The sequence below is a fragment of the Apteryx mantelli genome, chromosome 10 (assembly GCF_036417845.1).
Source record: "Apteryx mantelli isolate bAptMan1 chromosome 10, bAptMan1.hap1, whole genome shotgun sequence".
Lineage (NCBI taxonomy): Eukaryota > Metazoa > Chordata > Aves > Apterygiformes > Apterygidae > Apteryx > Apteryx mantelli.
Window position 1 is genome coordinate 2734652 of NC_089987.1, and position 17599 is coordinate 2752250.

The following is a 17599-nucleotide window of genomic DNA, read 5'->3' on the forward strand; positions in this document are numbered from 1 at the left end:
AGGAGCATTAGCAGTAAGACTAGAAGCGAAGCTGGGTTCCAGGCTCGCTAGGTGCTGTCAGTCATTCCCTTAAAACAAAGAAAAATAAAATAAAAACACCTGCCTGCATAAATACTTGAATTAACACGTGCCATTATTCAGAGCAGTTGTGTTTATTTTACTAATAAAGTCGGGTGCAAATCTGGCATTTGCAGCAGGGGAAAATGACTGGTAGCAGCAGTACAAAGACGTAAAGTTGAATTAACCTTATGAAAATAAACCAATTCCTAACCTACAAAAATAAACCCCTGTTTCTAAAGAAATTAAATAATATTTTGGCTGATGTGTAGGAGATTTAACTGTTGGGTTTTTTTTAAATAAACTTCTATCAATTAGCCTGAGCCCTTTGCCCCTGCAAGGGTTCACGAGGGTAACGATTATCAGACAGAGACTACCAAGTGCAGACTTTATTAACCCGCAATCATTGAATAGCTAAAACTAGGTTTAAACAACAGAGTGAAAAGCACACGTTATGTTAACATCCAACTCCAGATACGTGATATAAAGCTTGTAATAAAAGAAATTTTAAAGAACTAGCTTTAAGCTATACTCAGTAAAACCTACTTTAATCCCAAGAAAGCAGCTAAGGTGCTGGGAGTTCTGGCAAGGAAACACCCACCCATCCACCACCACCTCCCCCCAAAATACACACACGGGGCTCAGAAACCCTGCACGCAGAGCCAGAGTTTTTCACCTCACTTTGCTTGTGGAAAAAATGTTTCATTTCCACATGCACGTACAAGAAAGACGGCCAGCAGAATCTCATGCTCTGTGTCTAACCTTTCGGGTGGCACAAAGGCTTTGGCTAGCAGACACGCAGTCCCACAACCCATCAGCTAACCCTCCCTCTTACGGCTAGAGGGCCAGTAATACTATGCCATGAGTCTGAAAATATATACCGCACTCATCTTTTTTCCGATTACTTTTTTTGATGCACAGCACATCGCAAGAAAGAACATATATGTGCATGAATTACCAAAGCATACTTGTGTGCTTTACAATAAGCAGCAATTTGCTTTACAGCCAATAATAGCGCACATAGAACCCTCAGCATAAAATCAGTGAGATTACCATTTTCGTTAAAAATGCAGCATCAGTTTTAGTATATGGTTAAAATCAGAGACAGAAAGAGGAGACCCTCTTACTTGCTGACTGATGGACAGCCAGTGAATTTATTCAACAGAAGTGGAAAGTAAGAACTATTTGATCAGCTGTCATTTAAAAGGATCAGCTAAAAAAGCCTGGATAAAATTGAGAAAATTAAAATCTTTGGACTTAGAAGGCTTTTAAACCCTTAGGATAAATATTTCATGTCAGGATTTCAGATTTCTAATTTAGATTTTGCCTACTTTCTTGTTTATCAGCTCTTTGTTATATTCAACTCTATACAGTGGACCAGAAGGTTAATTTTTACAAACGTCACCTAAAGGGACCACTGCTCACTTGTTTGTTACTTACAATCAAAAAACAAACAAAAACAGGATAGAGATCTGCGAAGGCAATTCAATTTCTGTAGTTTTCTTTGGCTTTAACAGGTCACTGAAGTTCTTGAAGTCTCATCAGTCTCTTCACGTGAACTATGGTATAGCATTGTTTTAATGTATGAAAGAAAGAAAAGTTGCTATGTACGAAAGTTAGTTTTGTTTCCACCTGCTCAAGTTAGTTCTGTCTCTACCTGCTCATAAGGAGCTTGGCAGGAAAAGCAAATTGCTGCAAGTGATAAGCAACTTAATCTTACAGTGAACTGAAAAGCCAGAGGGCTGATAAATCTGACTCTCTGACTGGCTCACTTGCAAAAAGGTGCTCGGGTTCAGACCTGCAAAACCAATTCTGAGCGCTATTTATATGACGATACTAAAACAACTGTCTCAGATGCAAAGATGTAGAGATACTTTGTGATTAAACAGTTTTCTTTGGGAAAAGATATTCATCTTTAAGTAAACACATTATTGTAGACCAGTTTTTCGTTATCTTCTCCAAAAATATCAGTGTTTACATTTCTAATTCTGATATTTGGATAGTCCTAAAATACAGTAAAAAAGGAATGCAAAGGAAGCAGATATAATGCAAAATGATTACATATGATGCTTGGCACCATATGTCAGTGTATCAAGTGTAAAGTTCACTGAACCAAATCCTAAAATCTTGCCATTTTATTTATATCACTTAAGAACAGCTTCCAAGGAGTTCTGCTTAAGAGCACTTTGCATGCTTAGGAGATACTAAGGACAGTGTGTTTCTTAGGAATTTCAAAGACTTGGAGTTAGCTTCAAGATTTAAAAAAAGATCTGCTTTTAAGTCAGCTTACAATTGGGGCATTCTTACACTAGGAAGTTTTTTCTTCCATATTAAAAAATGGGACATTAATTCCATTGTCACAGAAACAAATTTAAAAGGATAACATAATGTGCATTAATATTTTAGGAACATATCCTTGTCTTTGTATAGTGGGTCACAGATTAAATATTTTAAACCTTACCATATACAGAAATGCATTATTATAACATTCAGTACCCAAGAAGTCCCTTTTATCTTAAAAGCAATATATCAATATTAACCAAAGCAGTGCTCTCATCACAACTCCTAGAAATAAGTCTGTAAGTACAGAACAACCACAGTGCTTTTAGAGAGCTTATTCTGTAGCTGAACCATAAATATTAAAAATTTGAGCTTTGTTGCTAAATTACAGATGCCTTTTAAGTTAAACAGTATTTTTTCCATTCATGAGCTGCATAAAAAGAATAAATTTGTTTTTAATCAATATTCTAATGTGAAATTTTGAAGAGGAATTTTTTGTAAAAATTTTCAAAGTAAAATTCAATACGTTCAGAGGAAACATGAAAGTGTCTGATCACAACAAAACTAATTTATTGAAAAAATTAGCAGAAATATTCTTGGACATTATCCATTCTTTGCTTTCTGCTGTTTGCACAGATTTCTTAGTAACATAGTACTTAACAGTGCAGAGTTCTGAAAATGCTATTCAGAAAAAGCTCAGGACTTAAAGGAAAGTTTTTTTTATGAACTTCTTAGTTTGATCTTTCATGCATGAAAATGAGCCCTTTACCAATAACTGAGAAATCACAAATAAGCAACAGCCCCATTTTTGACTGCTATAAATTTAAGAAGCACAAACAATGAGTATTACACACTTCTTAAGTGAACTGAAGTTTGCTGAGTTGTCACACATCATCATTTATTAGAAAGTATTTTGGAGAAACAGCTGTGCCACACAAAATCTAAAAGCAAGTTACTAATCAAGAAAAACTGAATAGCACTCTCTACCATAACTCAAAAAAAAAAAAAAACCATTCATGTGAAAGCATTTAAAGTGATACAGCATTCCTATCCTCTCAGTTTCCTATTCTCTCAAAGAAATAAATGTTTTAAGTTTATCCTGTTTAATGTCTTTTTTTTTTTTTTTTGACATTTAGATAGGTAGTTTAAGAACTCTGCACACACTGCAGGTTCAATTTAAAATTCAACTGTACAATTCAGATTCGTAAAATCAATATTCCCTAAAGATTCAAACATGGAAAACACTCCAGAGAACTATAGATACCAAAGTCTATAGATCCTTTCAGTACATAAGCAGCATTTGTCCATTTTGTATTGTGTTACTGGAAGGGAAGCAGTAATACCTTAAAGATAATTACAGTTTCACTTTGCAACACTGATCACTGAAGCTCCACAGCTAAAAATCTCATTTAATCTCAGATCCTACAGTAATAATAAGTAAATGACACACTTTACACCACAACCTAAGTGAACCAACAATGCAATTAGTTTATAACTATGATTGCATCTAAATTCTGTCCTAAATCAGGATCAAGTGCTATGGAAGGTACTATGTAAGTAGAGAACAAATACAAGATCCATGCCTAGAAAACTTCAAATCCAAGAAGGCAGGAGACAGTAGGTGGGTTACAGACGGATGGGTAGGTAGAGAAAAACAATGAGATGGTAGGCAACAACAAAAGAAAGAGGTATCAGCATGGTAGTATCTTAATCATTGCTAAGCTTTCTGTAAACGTCATAGGAAAAGACAATTTTATGGATAACTTCAACGGATGATAACACAAGAGGTGCCTGCATGCACAGTTAGCAGGATCTCCTCCAAAAGGAAGTGCAAGAAAGGACAGAAGCCCGTGTGAAAACATCACAAACAGGAAAACCTCTCCGGCTGAGGAAGCAGGAGCAATACAGTGACAGGGAGATGACAAAGGAGGGTTAAACCCAAACGAGAAGGTCTCCTTCATAACCATGAGGCACTGGAGTAAGGGAAGGGATGCAAGGAGAAGATGATAGAGTTAAAACGACAAGACAGGAAAATAATATTTGCAACAGCCTTCTGAACATAAGGCCAGAGAGGAGGCCTTACAGGAAGCAAGATGGGAGACAACGAACCTGGACAAGAGAGTGTTATTTTCACGCGGAAAGATGCATCTCAGATGGTATCTATTAGGAATATAAAAGGCTCCTTCTAAACGTTGGTCCTTTGAAAAGCCACTCACCATTCTTCCTAAAAATGATTTGTTCATACTTACTCAAACTTACTCTTTCTTCATCTAATGCTGATACTTTTTTCTTCAGTTAAAAAGTTTAGACAAACACATTTGAGAATGCCAGAATATTTTTTAATAGATTTGTGGTGAGAGTGAAAGTACATACTGTTGCTGGGTTATAGCTTAGTCAATTGAAAACCAATCCTTGACAGGATTACTGCCACATACCAGCACTAGAGAATTAATTAAAATCAGAAAAGGTACCTAATATCGTAGCTTTAAAACTTCTGTAATTTAAAACTAATGGGGATCTAATGTTCTTCACAGTATTTGTTTCTGCAGTGGAAGGCAAAATCCAACAGAAGACAATAATATTAGGATGAAAGTTATCATGAACAGAGATTGTACATGAGGCCTCACTTACCATGTAATCACTAGTACTGTTACTTTCAGAGATATGAAAACCTAAAGAATCAATTTGTAAAATAAATTGTATGCAAGAAGGATGCTAAATACCAGCTGTGGCATTTTTAGTTTGGTGAGATCCAATTCAGACCTTCATAAATGTACAAGAAAGAATTCTAGGAAGCACAGAAAAGTAGTATCTCTCAAAATAACTAACAACCTAAACTTTTTCTTTTATTTGCCATCCTCTTATTTCCAAGAATCGAGTAGTGCAATACCTGAAAACCACAGAAGAAAATTGCAGAATGGTCCCATCACACCATTTAGGCACATGACAAACTCCCATGCAACTATTGGAAAAATTAAATTTCAGCACGTTTAGGATATAAATCTTAATGGCTCCAACTCCAAAACTGCACCAGTGAAGTCTCTTCCTCTGTTATCTTTGTTTTGCACAAGCAGCAAATTGTGCAAAGTTGGAGGGAGCCTACGTTAGCAACACTAAGTCGCACAATTCAGCAAACCCTCAATACACCTGAGAGGAAGATCGACTCCATCACCATCAGGGGGAAACAGCTGGATAAAAGTCAGCGCATCCTGAGCCTTTTAAAACACACAGCAACTAAACCCTCATAAACACAAATGGGCAAACAAGTTTTATGTCACAATTCCTGAAGATTTATTACAGTTCACTACAGAGTGACATGCACACAGACCCAAGACTTAAATGAAGTTTTTAAAATGTTCTTTATAAATCAGTTACTCACGGTTTTTGAGTCTTTTTAGAAAGTTCAAGAAAAAAACGTCATGATTGTTTTTAAAATGAGAATATGCTCTTCTCCAAAACTACAGTAACACCAGATTCATGCCAAAATTAACTGGACTTTAAAAAGAAAGAGCAAAAACACATCTATGAATTGTTAACAATTACTTTAAATAAATCTTAGTCATAAAATGTTTGTCCTTTATTCCATTAAATGAGAAAGATTTTTAATCCATGCTGGGGAAAAAAAAAAGGACAACAATGTAGTTATTTTTAAACACAGACTTTCTCCAGACTAAAGAAAAGTGTACAGTGCCTGAGGAGAATGCAGGAAAAACATTGGTTTTAATTTTATTTATGTTGTCTTCATCCACTGAAACTTTTCAGAAGAGCGTCCTCTATCCAAATTGATGAATACTGGCATGATAAAATGTTTTGCTTAAAGGTTTGAGAGGTCATGCTATAACTCATGTTTGTTTGTTTTTTTCTCCAGAAAATATTCCTGCTAAAACAGATGTGTTTAGAGAATGACTACCACACAAAAGACCTCTAAAACAGATGGGAAGAGTTGGGTACTTCAAATTTCTAAAAGCCACACTTCAGAAAGAAAAAAAATTGATTTATGGAAACATGAAGGTATATTTCCAGATGGACACTCCAGAGAGATGTTTCTACCACAATACATAATTTATTTATAGAGCTTTGATGATTCAAATGACAGAGACTAGACTTGGGATTTATTTAGCTCATTATTAAGTAGACTGTGAGTAAGAACAGTTACATAACACAACTGGCAACTTGGTTCATTTTAATCAGGGTAGCTCTCTCAAAGTTGTTCTGTGTTACTCTACAGAAACTCAATGTAGCAACGGAAGGGGCTGCTTCATGAACTATCTACTACGTACCATAGTGTTTCACCAGTAATATCAAAATGAAGCTTACTGCTCCCAAGTCATTTCAGTCTCTAGAAGACTATTCTTATGCCCTATGACACGAAAATACCCATCAGAACTTGTATTTCAAACCAGAACTTCTTAGCAAAGATTGTAACTAAGATAATTATCCAGCAAAAAGATCTTCAGTTTAAAAGAATGGCCCTCAGTTAAATGGAAGACAAGTCTCCTCATTTTGTAATGTCATCAATATATTATGTTAAAATACAAGGAGGGGATTTTTTCTTAAATCAGAAAAATAAAGAGAAAAGAGGTGGGTGATAATTAAGTCAAAAAGACCTTACAAACAGAACTTCCAATTGACATTTCAGTATGGCTTGAGCAGTTTAAATTACCAGAACAGAGAAGCTTGGCTACAGTCTCATTTGGTAGGCTGCACATTTGTTGTTTTAAGACCTTTCTGCTTTTTTAGTCATACTGAAATGTGCATTCAGACTACCCAAGGCTGTCACTAGTGGTAGGTCTAAGTGGTGGGTCACACCTGTGCTTCTTCATTCAGTAGCCTGTTTCTAAAGCCACCTCCTGCCACCTTTAGGTGTAGCAATGGGAGAGAACTGTAAGCTGCAGGAATCAGTCAGCAACACCAAACAAAGCTACTGCGCAACTATAAATGCTTCTACCATGGACGGTATGCTGGAACAAAATTTTTACATTTTTACTTAGGATTTAAACGACAGCTCCAATCCACACCTCTCCAGAAACTGAAGATTCAACATTGATAAATTTGAGTTCATGTTGTCTCCCATTCCAACACTGAGAGAATCGGTGGCATTCAATTTTTTCAAATAGTGTTTCTGGAGGAAGGCATCTCTTTAAAAGAGAAGTTTGATGAAACAGGGTTTAGAGCTTTGATCTTAATATTAATTCATCCTCCACCCCTATAAAAATAATTTTCAATCTGAACTGCTTGGTTATAAGCTTATACTATTGTTTAGACATCCATACCAATTAGTCTTCTCAGTTTCCCCTAGAGATTTACTTGGGCTGCAACAAAGTTTAATACAAAAGACACACTCTTTCTGGCATATGCTTTCAAAACAACAGACTAATCATTGTTGACAGTTATTAATAGCTATGCAACAAAACTACAAGTAAAAGGAAAAGTTATTTCTTAGTTGGCTGAATAAGGATGCCCTTGGTATTTGCTATGCCAAAAATATGACATTAATAAAAACAGTATGTCGCTATCATGTTCCTTAAGTCAGCCTTTTAGCCAATTTGAATTTATACTGGGAATTCAGTACTGGCCAATTCTAATCCTTTTGGGCTTTATCTCCAATTGTGCAAGATTATTTCACGAACACCAGTTTTGTAACTGCAGTTCCAGTAATACATAAGGTGTTAATATTTCCACTGTCATCCCCATGTAAAAACAGGATGTCAAATTCTGAAGTAGAATTTGACACAAAAATTAGAGATTCAATAGCTTCGGATGCCTTATCTTCATAAATACTACATCTTTACAATCAAAATTCTTCAGGCCATTTACTGCATCTCTGAAATAGATGAATATTTTGGATTTTCTGAAAGGTAAAAGGAAGAATCAAGTAACTGTTCCTCAGAGAAAATACAGAACATGACTTACTGCACATGCCAGCAAAATAATATACAACTGGGAACGGAATCAAGTCACAATGTTCAGTGAGCACAAATGTACCCCCTATTCTAGAGGGTTTTTTTGGAACAGGGAATTGAGTTTCGTCCTTTTCTATTAACTGGTTTTCAGCAATAGAAAGGCAACATAACTAAGATTTTTTTTTTTTTTTAACTATGATATGGGATTAAATGTTCTTTGAAAACAGCTAACAGGGAGCAAACCATGCATTTGTATAAAACTATTAACTGAATTCTGAGATTATCCACAGGTCAATGTCACATTCAAAGTCAGCTAGAGCCAAACTACAAACACAGTTCAGTTTGCCTTCTGGATACAAGAAGACAAATGAGAGTCATGTTGAAGACCTGTTGTCTAGTCGTGTGCGAGGCTGAAGCATGCCATTCTGTCCCCTCTTGTTTTATGACCACTCAAGATTCCTTTGGGCAAGTCAAAGTCATTCAGAATTCTTCCACAGAATATAAAAGCAAGCTGATGGGTGCTGTAACTTTTGTCTTTTACTGCTGAAGAAAATGAATGTGCACAACAGACCTATTATTCTTCATCACTTCCTTTATTAATAATTTAATTTCTGTGACACGCTGCAGGCTAGTTTAACATTCTTTCTAAGCAAGCAGTCTTCTGTAATCTTCATGAGGGCAAGAAGAGGTAGGTGTGGGGGATTGCTAATCTGATTCTCAAAGCATTCATAAATCTCAGCAAGATTTTTAATGGATGAGTGTTCTAAAGGTCTGAAGAAAATCAGATCTGAAGACATTAATGGATTAGCTGTTTCTCAAAAATTTACATATACAACAAGTGCATAGAAGGCCAACATCTGTCTGTGCACATCTGTGCCAAACAACCAAGTTAAAAAGAGCATACTACAATGAGCCGCCTCCTAATATTAGGAACTTTGCTCCTGACATGGCTGATGCAAAGCTCTATGAAATACTAACAAACTCTCCAAAGAGCATGTTTTATATGCAAGCCCTACCATTCCAGACGTGAAGAAACCAAGATTCCACATCTTCCACTCATCATGATATTCATTTGCTGAATAAGATGCAAAGATTTTTTAATTTTTTCTCATTTCAAGTCTAGGCAATTGTCAAGTCAACACATGCTTTGTAAAATATGATTATTCAATCTGAAGTTAAAAAGTATTTTTCTTTTCTGAAGTATAAAATCTTCTGCCTCACACAGCTTTAGAGCTATATGAGAAAGGTTAGAAAATAGTTTCTGCTATAAATACTGAATTGTACATATACTTCATACTCTCTTCTGACAACTCATCTCAGACTAGCCAGAATTCATCAAAATTTTGCAAAGGACTTTTTCAGAAAAAAAGACAAATCTTTATAAATACTTGTTTTAATTCCCATTTAAAATAATATAGGATAGTACAATTTGCATTACCCCGAACAATATCTGTATTATATTAATTTCATCACTTATATTTGTATCACCCTTCCTTCTTATCAGCACTTTAAAACAGCCAAATTAAAACAGCAAAATTCAAATCTAAAAATCTCCCTATTCATCCTTCTCCCTCCTTCTTCTCTAATGGAATATATAATCTGTGATGTATTTTACTGGTCAGCTGATTGGCACGCAAGTGGGGAAAATAACAAAACTATTTTCAAAGACCCCAGGGAGAATGCCTCGCATACAGCCACTTCCTATAACAAGGGAGTTCTGGCTTTACATCCCACAAACACAACACAAGGGAGAGATTTAGTCTCCTCCTAGGCTATTCAGGGCTTAACACATCAAAGCTAGAACACTGACTTTCATCTAAAATATATGGCAGCTAGTGCAAAGGATGAAGCACCACTAAGTGCTCTCAAAATATGTTGCCTAGCACACAAAAGATGTTTAATTTTGCACCCAGTTCCGCTTCTAGTGTATTTATGACATAGTTCCACATATAACATCGTACAAATCCAATCTCACTGAGACAAAGGCACAGGCTATTTATACAGTCCACAACACCCTTACTACAAGAGAGAACAGTCCTGGACATAGTGTTTATCAGATGGTCTACCAATAGCTAAGTAACGAATCAAAGAGGTGAGGTTAGATAAGTTGAACATAACAGAGAGGGTTAAAGAGCCAAAAATATCATCAGTAAAGCCTTCTGATTGCTCCTTCCACCTAACCAACGTAACTCAGACCCCCTGCCCACTGATTTTTACCAGCCTGGGGGAAGAGAAGTAACTAGAGCACCGCTTGTAAAACTAGGAAATCCTAACAACTCCAGCCATCAGGCTGACATTGATCAAGATTTGAGAACAGAAGACTTGGCACTTGTCCTTCCAGATAGTTCTTAACCGTAGGAAGCAGACAACTTAGCCTAAATCTATCTGATTTTATCCAGAAAGCACAAAAGAAATTTCCTCACAGTGGAAGCCAAAAAGGAATGCAGATAAAGTACATCAGGGAAGAATTCATAAGGAGGATATAAAAAAAAGCACAATTACTGTATGCTGATTAAAAAAGAATTTTGCTATAAATAGCAGCAAACATAAAAGTAATATATTTCTAGTCCATTGCTACATAACTTGGATTTTCACATGGAAATATTGGTACTATCTGCAATCTGATGATTCTGTGAGAGCAACTCTTCAGATAGCTTCAGTCTCCTTTAATCCTCCATTGACCCAAAAATCAAATACCCTTTGGAAGCAACTCTTTGTCACAACACACATACAGGACAGAAGATTTTAAAAGCTTTTTATGAAACATGTATACTGTATGAGTATACATAAAAGTGGCAGAATCCTAGGTTCAAATGCCTTAGAGCAACATTTTCAGCCACAGTCTTTGGCACATGAGACGTTCAGCAGGCAGACTTCTGAGCTCTTCTAAGTATTAGGGTTAATAAAGTGTCAAACTGAGTTATGCATGAAATCTAGCATCTGGAATTATTAGTCAGTTCTGAAAACTTTGAATGATCTCTTAAATATTCAGTTTCAGTCATAAACATAAAATTAACAAGGTATGGCTATAAATTATGTTATTTTCACCTAAAAACTTAACTTTGTCCTATATTCCTTCATGTTTGGGATTAAAATATAGCAATTAGCATTCACTTCAATATTTCCAACCACATGCAGTAGAATATCTTTATAAGGCTATAACATTCTTAGATTCCACTGAATTTGATTTCTCATTCTCCAGATCCTGAAGTAGAAGTCTCAAAATCTCTGACACTACACGCTATCCTACAACCAGCCCATTTTTAATAAGAATTTCCTGATAAAAATCATTTACAGTTGCCAAAAAGAACATTTTACTTTCATAAGAACTACACATGTGGACTGGCACAATAAGTTAAAGGAGATCAACTAGAAGATTTTATTTCCCAGAGAAGGCAGTTATTTTCCTGGAACAATATTTCAGCTTGGCGGTAGCAACTCCTGTAGGTTGCATGTCTTAATTGAAAAGGTTTAAAATATAAAGCTGCACTGCTACAGTGGGGCACGCTCTTAAAATTTTATGAGTCATTTTAATTAGCTCTTCTGCCTGCAAAACTACTGGAAATGAAGAAATTTGATTCATTCAGTTCATCACTTACTCTTACCTGATGCTTGCTGTACTGCCTACCGATTCAAGATTGGACCAGTGATGCAACCTCTGAAGCATCCAGTTGAATCTTAGTTCATTCCACCACCCCACTTATTTTGCTCAAGCGGCCTCCCAGTTTGATCAGCGTACCTTCAGAGTTCAGTGTAATAAGGGTGACGTTGTTCCCAATGCTCTGGCCTCCCAACTGTCCGCTGTTGGAGACGGAGTCACTGGCCTCAGAGCCGCTCTCGCCGTCCTCATTGTGACTGTCATCGTGCCCTGGAACTTTCACCACGATGGTGTTCTGTCTACGGCCAGGAACAGCGCTATGGGAAGAGAAAAGTACATACTTTGGGAAAACATAATCCTTGATCAGGAATAACATTATCTCACGGGAATTAAAAATACTAATTGAGAAAATTAAGCATAGAATAAAAGTGTACTCCTCTAACAAACCTACTCTTGTTTATAACTAAGAGCTATCCAGCAAAACAATAGAAAGAAAACAGCAGAATAAACTAAAAAATTTAAATGCATGCTTTCTAAATTTGCATCAGTGGAAAGTTCAGGCCCAGTGTGCAAAACAAGCAAAATTCTTTAAATAATTTATTCAAAGATCTTATTATTTAAGAACATTTTCTACCCAGAATCTCCCCTTCCACTTAAAGTTTACCTTAGATAGGACAAAAATTAGCAAACATCACTGGGCTGCTGTGTACTCTTTATTCAGGTAGCTAATTACAGGATCTTGGCGTGTTCCCAAGTGATCAAGTATCCATGTAAAAATATGTAGCAATGGGCACACTTTCTTTCTGTTGGCAGCTGGCAACTAACACTGACCTAATTCCAGATCTTCTGAAATGTTCTCTCCACAGCAAGGCTGGAGCATTGCTCTGTACCTTTTCCGCTGATACGGGGTTTCCCTAGGCAGGACTGTCAGCCTGACGCATTGAATCGACACTCGAGTATTTCCCCCCCACACCATTACCTAGAACATTCCTCATCTTGCACTTGGAATTACTGCGGAGACTGCTCAGAAAGAGGGAGTGAAGGGGAGGACTGCAGCAACTGCTACTAACGTGCTAAGGATATTTTCCAGAGAATCTGCCGCTCTGCTCAGTGGCTCTTCCTGCCCGACCATCTTGGCTACAATTGAATTCTGCCGATCGTTGTTCAGTATTACTGTGGTCTGGGGGACAACACTACAAGACAAAATCAGACAGGAAAACTGAACGTAAAGGAGCGGACCTTTTAAATAATACATTAACCCGGTCTTTTTATTCAAATAGTCTACTTTAAAACTGAGCCTGCTAAGACTTATTTTTTTCTCCCAGCATCACAGTTATATATCAAATGCTAAAGCTGGTAATCCATCGCATTTGACATCTGTACCATTCCAAGTACTCATAATTCTTTCAGAGGACTGACAGCTTCATTGGAATTATATAACAGTCCATGACCCCTGGCAAAATGATAAAGAATTCATCAACTTAAGATACACAGAAGGAAGTCTGTAAACCACAGCTCCAAAGAGACATCAAATACTTGTTTTGCAAAGTCTGAGAGTGAGCATTTTCATAGATACTGTGGCCAATTTACCCTATTAAAAATGCTACTTTTCCATGTATTTCCTTGAAGACAGTTTAAAGGTATTTATTGCAAAACAGGATGATGAGCTCAATTTAAAAATATGCATTGTTTTCCAGGGTTGGGTGTTTTTTGGGGGGAGGGGGGTATGGGGGAAGGGATAAGGGGGAGATCGGGAGCATGAGAGCAGAATAGAGACAGACAGTAACTTTAAATAAAGACGAGACTAAAGCATTTCTTGTGTGCATTTAACATACAAGAAAAAATCAAAACCAAAGAACAGAAAAGCATTTAGCGTGTGAAGCAAAGAGAAATCATTAGAACGCCTTCTCTGTCACTTAAGATGACAGTGCAGAATAAAATGTGCAGAAGCAAATAACTAGGAGTGTTGCATAGAATAAAGCAGTAAGGCTACAATTTAATACACAAGCAAATAAAGTAAATATCTTCGGCATACAGTTTATCATTTAATTTCATCTCAGAGATTAGCACCATTTTATCATCACACCATTAAAATGGTAAATATGGCATCGCTTTGATATTTAAGACTGTTTTCACTGTGCTCACGGCAAACTTAAGGAGACAACTCAGAAGAAAATTTGTGGTTTGGTAACAGAGAAGGCTTTCTTCTTTTTCTTTGCCTCACACAGTAAATAGCCCACTTTGTATTGTTTTTACTAGTTCAGCCTCTCAGACATGACTGATGGTCATTTATTTTTCTTAACTGTATTCCTTGGCTAATTGTTGAAACACAAATACAACAGACAAATCTGATGACAGCAACTCTCTGTTTACTTCAGCTGGAACACAGCGGCTGCTCCATGAATATTCATGTGTCTACACAAGACATTAAGGGCTACAATACCAATCGTTAAGACCTAAGGAAGAGATAAGAAACCATCCTAAGAACTAACAATAAAAGAGATCTCAACCTTGGCTCAGCTAAAATGGTTGACAACGTTATTTTGGACATAAAAAGCCCCAGGGCCTAGTCCCTTGCCCCCCTTCTTCTACAGTAACTGCATCTGTTGCTAGCAACAACTGGGATTCCTTATGGACTGCCAATGATCCACTGGACTGCAAACCTCATAAAGCTCTGGAAGATGTTTATCTAATCATGGACAAGTACAGAATGTACTATAGCTTTTCCTATGTATGTGAAGTTCAGCAATGACAATCCCAAACTTAAGACGATTTTTTTAAGCTTCAGAAATCACAAGATTGACCTAAAATAATGAATTGTGTTAAACAGTAAATGTCTGAATCTTTTTTTTTTTTTCCTTTGGTTGCTCTAAGGGTTTATGCTGTTTTCATAGTCACCTTTTCAAAATTTCTCCATTACCAAGGGGGAAAAAAATCATCTTAACACAGACTAAGTTTTCTTATTTAAAAAAAAATAGGAACTTCTATCTATTTTCTTAATGCCAGGACTGAAAGCTTCAAGAAACATCAAATATTATTAAATTCTTGATAAAATACTGAGAAGAACCAGTTCTGGAAGTTCCCCAGTCTAGTAACAACATATGTTCTCATTATATTTCCCAAACTGCCCAAATGGCTACATTTGGAGTTTTCACAGGGCTGTTTAAAATGTTCAGAAATTTTACACTTCCTCTTAGACATTGTTCTTTATCATCATCATCTTCCTTACAATCACTTTTGAATGCATGCTTAAAATGTCACTTACCAAAGCTTATTTTTTAATGAATACTCAGAATAATTAATTGCAGCTGTAGAGATAAATGCAATAATATTCCATTTAGAGAGTCCTTAGGCTTTTGCTCATATTAAGTTTATCATTGCAAAAAGAGCCTTAGAAGTAAAAATTGACATAAAAACAAGATTTTTTTTTTTTTTTTTAAAGAAAAAGAACACTCATTTTTAAGGAAGACGTCTGGAGAGCGAGCCAGATGGCATCTAATTTAAGCGAATTTAGAATGAGGAAATACTTTGATACAACCCACCAGCACAGATTTACCCCCTCTCCAATGCAGCAATGTATGTTCAAACTTGCTTACTTCAATGCATTTGCATTATTTCAAATTATCCCCAAGTAAAAGTGCATGAAAACAGTGGCCCCTCTCTGCACATTAATTTTCCCCAATTAGTAAAATGGGTTATCGGTAGGAAAAATCTAGCATCCCCAACTGTTTGGGGAGGAGCCACTAAACGTGTCATTTTACTGACACTTACTTTCCTGGCTATACAGCACAAAGGCAAAAAACAGACGGCACATACACAAGGAAAAACTTCGTAACAAGCCACAGCAACTGCCAAACCGTCCACCCATTGCTCACATCAGGAGCTGAACAGCGCGGGGGCTCGAAGGATTCAGAGAACCTATAAATCAGTTTGGAACGAAAAGCACGTCACAGAGAAAGCACACTGGTAGAGAACTGCTAAAGCAATGATCTTTTGGGAAGCGTTCAAGGCAGCACAACAAATGTACAACCACAGATTAACCTTTCTCAGTGATTAACCTCAGTAGGAAGTCTACATCTGGTTTCAAAATAGCTGTGTGCAGCTTCTCATCTATTACCAGGAAATATTAGTGGTAGATAAAAGATCTGTGTTTTGTATCTGCTAACACAAAGACTCTGGTAAAACTCACTTGATTCCATTTTGATCCTTCAAAGAAGAAGGAGGAAAAAAAAAAAAAAAAAAGGAATTTACGCTGTTTAATGCTCAGTTCCTGAGGAATGAAGCTTTCAGAACCAGCCTGCACGAGGAGGATGAGGTAGTCTTCCCATTCAAAATGTCATGAACATTAACCAGGAAAGTAAAATTCTGATCCATGTTCTACCTGGAACAAGAACGGCTGCAAATGTTGCTGACAAATTCTGCTGATAAGGCATCATGAGGCAGAATTTTTTCAGAGCTGATTTTGTGAAGCTTGAGCAGCTACTTACTTGGGAGAAAAAGAAATTAACGATTTTGACCAATACAGAAAAGGGCCGTTATGCTTGCAAAAAAGGGAATTTCACAGAGTCACCTTAGAACTCCAAGTTATACACAGGAGAAACTGATATCCACAGGATTCCCTGCAGATACAGGAATGCGCCTTTGCAGTAACTTTCCCATGAGAAGCTCTGTTCTTTATTTTCAAATTTAGTTATTTTTAAAGGGATAGCAATAAAGTCTGCTCAACACATGCAAAATTAACCAAGGAGTTCTATGAAAAGTCAAAATATTGGGCCAACCTTACAAAAATCCACCAGAGGAAATCAAAGTATTACAGTACAGAATATCCTCATATTGGATTATTCTAATCTCTTCTTGCTCCCTCTAATCCTTGAAACAGTGCCATTTTTATAACTAAGAGAGAAACAGAGCAAATATTCTGACAATCCAGTATGGAAGTCAAAAATGCTTTTCTCCTCAGTCTGTACATCTCACACTGAAGATAATCAACTTTAATCATTACTTATGTACTAATACAGGGGGGAAAAAAAAAAATCAGGAAGAGAAGAGAGCAAAGTTACCGATGTCCACCCAGATCCCAAATGAAACCACTGTATCAGTGCTGCCAGCGCTATATTCATGAAGAATGCGTGATGAAGATGGAAAGAAAATATTAAGAGAGGGTCAGGGGACTGTTTCAGAAACCCAGCTTTGTTGCACAGGCTTCAGTAGTTTCCCCTTATGTTCACGTATTCCTCTCCCCATAAGCATCAGAACCTGGAGCAACTGGTTCTGTAATTTGCCTATTTCTGGACACAACACAGTAAAAGTTTTAAAATGCATGCTGCCTACAGATCAGTTCATATTTTGGGATTTTTTTAATGCTATCACTGGAGAAAGTACTCCTAAAAGAATAAACATGCCAGATTTTCAAGTGTGCATATTTGGCCTCTACCATTTTTTCTTTTAATATTAAAGAACCTTGTACATTTTGCATAAGACAATTGCTGCCAAAGGTAATTCTTAATACAGAAAACGTGTGAGTCATAGATATGATCATTACTCTTAACTGTTGGTTCTTCATTGCCAATAACCTGTCAATCACACAGAATGCAGCCAGTAACAAAAAAGAACTTTTGGCAATACCAGGATCACAATCTCCTCCTCTTCCCAGAAGACTTTCATTTACAAGGAGAGAAAAACAAAACAGAAGGAACCAACTGACATTTCTATCTCCCAGAAGGTATGAGATCAAAAGAGTTTCTCCAAATGGATGAAAATG

General features: G+C 36.6%; 1 protein-coding gene across 1 annotated transcript in view; it reads right to left on the reverse strand.

Annotated features, from left to right (window-relative positions):
* Positions 1–17599, reverse strand: part of BANP (BTG3 associated nuclear protein) — a 167379-nt gene that overhangs the window by 115254 nt on the left and 34526 nt on the right. Inside the window, exons 5-6 of the mRNA XM_067302383.1 lie at positions 12909–13031; positions 11980–12155 (exon numbers count right to left, since the gene is read on the reverse strand). Of these exons, the coding sequence (XP_067158484.1) occupies positions 11980–12155; positions 12909–13031 (299 nt within the window). The remainder of the gene's footprint in view (positions 1–11979; positions 12156–12908; positions 13032–17599) is intronic.